This window comes from Anas platyrhynchos, chromosome 3 (genome assembly GCF_047663525.1).
Source record: "Anas platyrhynchos isolate ZD024472 breed Pekin duck chromosome 3, IASCAAS_PekinDuck_T2T, whole genome shotgun sequence".
Classification (NCBI taxonomy): domain Eukaryota; kingdom Metazoa; phylum Chordata; class Aves; order Anseriformes; family Anatidae; genus Anas; species Anas platyrhynchos.
The window spans coordinates 53,501,409-53,507,408 of NC_092589.1; the positions used below are offsets into that span (position 1 = coordinate 53,501,409).

The following is a 6,000-nucleotide window of genomic DNA, read 5'->3' on the forward strand; positions in this document are numbered from 1 at the left end:
AGTGAGGCCACAGAGATGCTGCACCAGTTCCTGCTAATAAAAGACAGTTTCTGGCCCCGTTTCAAGGTTTGAGAGCCTTTGGGGATGGGAAGATGTTTGGAAGTAGGGTTCCCTCTTCCTTTTCTCTTTACTCCCCCATTCATATGGCATTCTTGAGTTTCTTCCCCAAGTTGTTGTGTAGAGTGCTCTCCAGTATGACAACTTTGTACGTTCAACTGATTGGGGTTTCTCCAGGAAACAGTCTCAGGCAAACAGTGAAGGAAATCTTGATTTTTGAGTTGGCTGCAGGGAAGTAAAGCTGTGGAGCAAAGCTGGTTGAGGATTCATTTCATGCTCTGGTGAAGCAGGAGCACGAGACACCCTTCATTTTAGTTTAAGCCCTGGTCCTATTACATGTGTTCTGTTTGTGGGAGAGAAATCTGGAGAGACAAAGTCTAATTAGTCTCCAGAATTAATTGGAAGACTTGAATAGTAACCCTCGAATTCATTGTCTGTCAAGTGACCTCATTAAAACAATGAATCACACCTCCAAAGCAGAGAGGTGAAGTGATTTCCTCCCCTTTGCAAGCAAAGGTGAAATGATAATTCAGCCTTCCTTATTTTTTGTTCTGCATTAGATGAATGCTTTGGCTGAACTGAATGCCTTGGATTCTAGGAAAAGCATTAGGCAAGGGAGAAGACAACTGCCTAAGGCTGAATATAAATGAGTTCAAATGAAGTATGGATTTAGTCTCTGCTTCTCTCTTGACTTTGCCTTCAGTATTAGAAAGATGCGTCTTCTAGAAACAATCTTGTGTTGCAAATTAGCAGGACTCTCAATACTTGTAACAAAATGGTATTTAAAGGTAATCTCCTTGCAAAAATCTGTAAAAAGAATTTAAACTAGATTTATGTGCATTTTTCTTTTTTTTTTTTTCTTTTTTTTTTTTTCCTTTAAGCAAGGCCCAAACTGTTGGCACTGGATTTTTATTCTATTAAAAGTACAGATGTGCCCTGTGTATTTCTGGCTGTAGTCCTCAAAGGAATAGTTTGTGAGTTCTTGAGTCCTTAACTGAGTTATTTTTAAGTGTTTTCCAGCTATGAGAATCAAATAAGTATTAATAAGTAGATAATCCAACCTGTGTTACACAACTACTTTTAACTTAGATTGGTGCATGATTAGCTTTCAAACGCATGATGCTAAACTTCAGCCCAAATCCTAGGGGGGATTTCAAGAAAATGCTCTGTGTAAAATGAGTTTTGTGTATGAGGTTGAGATAGATGTGGGTATTAAGCCTTCTATTAAGCTTCAACCCAAATGTCCACAAGGAATAAAACTGCAATTTTGAGTGATGTTTAAAGAAAATAAATGAGTATTACTGTGTGTCATAAAGCTGACTCAGTTAGCTATAAAGTGAAGGCTTATTAAAATGTTGTGAAGCCTTCTTATCTGCCTCCAAGAGGGAAAATGTGCATCTTTTCCAGAATGCTGCTTTTCCCTAATGGAGGGCCACAAAACAAGAAAGGCACAAGCACCAGAGCACAAATGTACGAATAAACACAGGCTCAGTGCAAGCATCAGATGCAAACTGATACTTAAAGCAAATCAGAACCATCCCGAGCCAGTGCTCTGGTTTGCACACCTGCGGGATGCGCTCTGCAGCGCTGCTGCACTGTGTGAAAGGTCTGCCATGTACAGAATGCTCTTTCTGGGTTTTACTCTTCAGTTCTGCAAGCCCTTATTGCAAGACAATTTGTTCCCGAGGGGTAAAGCATTTGTCATTATTATATGTACTTCTTCAAGTGCGTATGGCTGCCTTCCACTTCCAGAAGAAAACAGCCTCACTTACTGCAGATCTTATTTTAGGGGATTACCCCCACGCAGCTTGATTTATTTTGATGCACTAAGGAGTTTTTTGGTGCCTTTAAGATTGCAAACTTCAAGCAGATAGATTATCTTGCAAAAGAAGGTGCTTGCGGTGCTGCCACAACAAGGGGAGGAACTCTCCTCCTTTGCTGTAGCGTTGTGTTGAAAAGCAACTGACCCCTGGCTGCATTTCATACCCAAGGGAAACTTGCTCCAAATTCTTCTGAGTTATGGCAGAAAATGGACAAAGGAATGGAAAGGGCCCTTTCAAAGAGGTACACCCTGCACAGCTACAGCCAGAATAATGCCTGTAGATTTCCCTGTCAACTCTGCAGATGCCCCGTCTTTCCTTCCTACTTCTGTGAAGCTCTTGGACAGTTGCTGGTTGCAGTATCTTGTTGCTGCCATGATGGTAGGTGAGAGTGGTGTAGAATAGTGGTAGCTTTAGCAGAAGACTGATCAAGTCTTCTTGAAGGGAACAACCGAACTTCAGCACTTTCTTTTCTGAAGTTGTCTTAATCTGATGTTTTGGGATAAGAGCATAACGTTTTGTTGAAGGAGCTGTTGAAAGGCAATACTAAGTGCTTCAATCCCAGGTGAAAATCTTTTAAGATCACTTTAGAAAGTTTTATAACGATTTCACTGCAAGGTTTCATTTAATACAATAATAATAAAAAATATCCTAAAGTGTATTTAATAGAATTACAAAATGGTTTGGGTTGGATGGGACCTTAAAGGCCACCCAGTTCCAGCCCCCTGCCATGACCAGGTTGCTCAAAGCCCCAGCCAACCTGGCTTGAACACCTCCGAGGATGGGGCATCCACAGCTTCTCTGTGCCAGTGCCTCACCACCCTCAGAGTAAAGAATTTCTTCCTTCAGATAGCACCATACCTCATTAGTTTTGCGTTGTCTAGCAGGCCTTTACAGTGCTGAAAGGATCAACGCATAATGCAACGCATAGTGAATGTCTCTGCCCTTCTTCTGACCTCTGAATGGTTAAGTGCTATTCTCTGACGATTTGCAAGTGGATATTGTTGCAGTGACCTGTGCATATCTGGAAAAATACAGTTTGTAGGGGATGGAGAACGAGGATTTTGGATCTTAACAAATAAGCTTTTCCAATCATCTCTTTAGGCTACAGGCTTATCTGTGTGGGATGTGCAGTATTGATTTGCACAAGTGTATTCCTGTACTGGCCTTGGCTGAGCTGGCTTAGGAGTAGAAGATGGGTTGGATACGCAAGGTTCTTGGTGAGCTTTTGTGGCCCACATTGATGAGTGGTGCTTGGCCTTTGGTGCTGTTACTTGAAGCCACAGCTAGCGTGGGTGCTTCAGCCATGGCACAGCAGCGCGTGCAGTGCAGTTCAGGTGTGCATACACAGCCAGGAAAGGAATTCGGTTTGTTGGGGTGGCACCTGCCAGGTCTGTGGCTCTACCAGAAAAAAACGGACTGCTGTCAAGTGAAAATACACATTTGCAGAGACTTTCCTTACGCACACTGTAGCACCTGTATAACGTGTTGCAATGTGACTTTTTTATTTGGAAAGGTACTGTGGTGTCATGCAGGTGGTGACCTTGCTCCCTGGAATTTCTAGCCTCGAGCGTTCAGCTAGGAAGTCGTGCTTTTTGTCCTTGCACATCAACCTGACTAAATCAATAATTACATGCTCAGTTTAAAGCTCAATGATTTCTAGATAAGACCCTTTTTGTAGGTGCATACGCAGTGCTATGGGTAAACATCACTCTCCCAGAGTGACAGTAAGTGCATCTGCAATTATTATATGAAATTGTATGCCAGAAGAATTTCAGATAATGGTGCAATTCTCTAAGCTCCTGTTCTCTCACAATGTAAAAGGAGAAAATGTACAGAAGCTGGGGAAGATGTCACTGTGAATAGAGTCCTGGTCCATTAATGTCTTTTGTTTCAGATTAGTGTCATTCACTGAGCTCCACAACCAGTTTTGCTGAGAATAATCCAGTGGTGCTTCCTCTGGCTCCTTGGTTGTGCCTTCCCTCAGACTGGCACGAGTGGTGGAGTGAGGCTGAGCAGTGAGCCCACTCAGAGAGCTGAGCCGGCTTGGAAAGTAGCAGGGCAACAGGAAAACAGCTGAGTTTTTAGCCAGACTAGCTCTCTGCTCCAGCTGAATACGCAGCCAACCAAAATGCTAGTGCCAGCGTGGAAAATGGTGAGACAAACACCTCTTTTGGCAGCAGCGCTAATTTCTTTGTGCGCTGAAACTGAAATTCTCCTTTGACAATTTGCACTGTATTCAGTCATAGATTTTACTCGATTCAACAGCTGGTAGAAGGCCCCGTGTAGTAAAAGGCTGGAAGATGACTAGCAACTAAGGCAGAACACTCACGCAGAGTCAAAAAACAGTTATTCCCTCCTCCAATATGTGACAAGTGTATGCACATAAGATTCCTGCAGATCAGGCTAAAGACATCCCAGCTTAGCAGTAAAAGCTTAAATAAAAATGTAACTTGCTTTGAATTTTTTTAAACTCAAAATCATGGTGTTATGGGATCTTAAAAATTACTCATCTTTTCTAATCTTTTTTTTTCCTAGGAATTTATCAAAGAGCTGCTAACTCGGATAAGAGGAATGAGGAAACTCAGTCCCCCTCAAAAGAAGAGTATATAAATAACTCGAAGTAGTAGCACTCTGTAAAAGACATGGCAAGGGAAATGGGACTTTGAATACAAGACCTTTATTAAAATAGTTGTCTTTCTCCACAACTTTTTTGATTTCATTCAGTTTTGACTCAAGGAATTTCTTTTGTGTGTTTTAAGGGTTCTTTTTTAAATGTCGATTATTTTTTTTATCAAGAATATCAACGTTTTGGATGCTGCTCAACTTTCACTTGAGGATTACTGAAGCAAGAGAAGAATCCAAGAGTTAGTGATGGGGGGCAGCAAGCCTACGTGGTGAACCAGAAGATCTTGTAAATTTACAGAGCTGGGAGACTTCTCCTTGCAACTAGTTGGATAACGTTTTTTAAGTTGGTTGTACATTTAACTCATGGATGTCAAGTTTCTTGTGCTTGTCTGTACATAAATTATAAAGTGGGTTGTGAATACTGTTTCACATGGATGGAAGGAAAAGTTTGTTACGGTAAATTATTTAAATGGTGGTTATTGCAAATTTGCTACCAGAAGGTACCAATTTAGATGACTAAAATGAGTGCTGCCATTTTTCTAAGTACCCTTAAAGCAACCCAGTGAAGAATTTCATCATATCTCCTTATTTAGACCACAGCATATGAGAATTGGGAATTTTAAGGGCTTAATTTGTAGACTTAAAGTTATTTTAACTTTGATGCTTTGCCAGATCATTTCCTCCCCGCCTCATGGTGTCTTGGAACTGTGCTAACCTGTACTGAAAAGGGGCCTGCAGTGATATCTAGAGAAATGTCCATCACCATTTAAAGCTGCTTCACAGTGGAGGAAAAGGCAGTGCTACCACCAGAACGACTTAAAAGCACTGCCTTGCATTAAGTGACGTGGTCTTTAATCAAGTGAAGATTCCTCTCCCGTTCAAGTAGGCAAAGGATATTACGGTCTTTGTTTATGGCTCTGCCCTGAGAAGCAGGGAGACTATAATTTGGGTTCTCGTACTTGTAAAAGCAAGAATAGAGAGATCCCTGCTCCCTCCTCGAAAATGTCCTAAGTAAAATGTTGAATAAGCTACCATATGCTGGTAGGTGACACTAGTCAGGCATTTTATATCAAGGGTGCTCTGAACATATTTTATTTTTCAAAAGAAGTACATGTTTGTGAATTTTATGTATACTGGCAAGCTTTTTTAATGTATTTAATTTTGTAATGTTTACCGATGATTTTATTTACCAGATATTTACTCAAATAAATGGAACAACTTGTGACTTGTTACATGTACACTTTACAAGGCTACTGTTGCTGAGTAGGTTGGTAAGTGGACTTGCTTACCAGAAAGAGAAGCCTGTGAGGTGGTAAGTACATGGGAACCCAGCTGCATAGACCCTACCTGGCTTTTAAAGGTACAACCAAAGCCCTTGCCCAGTATCACTCAGCCAAATTCCTGTAACCTGGTGGACAGCCTCACCTTTGAAAGTCTTCTGTGTTTGAGACATGCCGTCCCTGGAAATGCTCAGCTAAATACCACTGCTCACTGC

The 6,000-nt window shown here is 41.3% G+C and overlaps 1 protein-coding gene across 1 annotated transcript in view; it reads left to right on the forward strand.

Annotated features, from left to right (window-relative positions):
• PPP1R14C (protein phosphatase 1 regulatory inhibitor subunit 14C) overlaps positions 1-5,737 on the forward strand; it is a 49,186-nt gene extending 43,449 nt beyond the window's left edge. The window contains exon 4 of the mRNA XM_027454362.3: positions 4,416-5,737. Coding sequence (XP_027310163.2) covers positions 4,416-4,490 — 75 coding nt within the window. The 3' untranslated portion in view covers positions 4,491-5,737. The remainder of the gene's footprint in view (positions 1-4,415) is intronic.
• Positions 5,738-6,000: the final 263 nt, after the last annotated feature.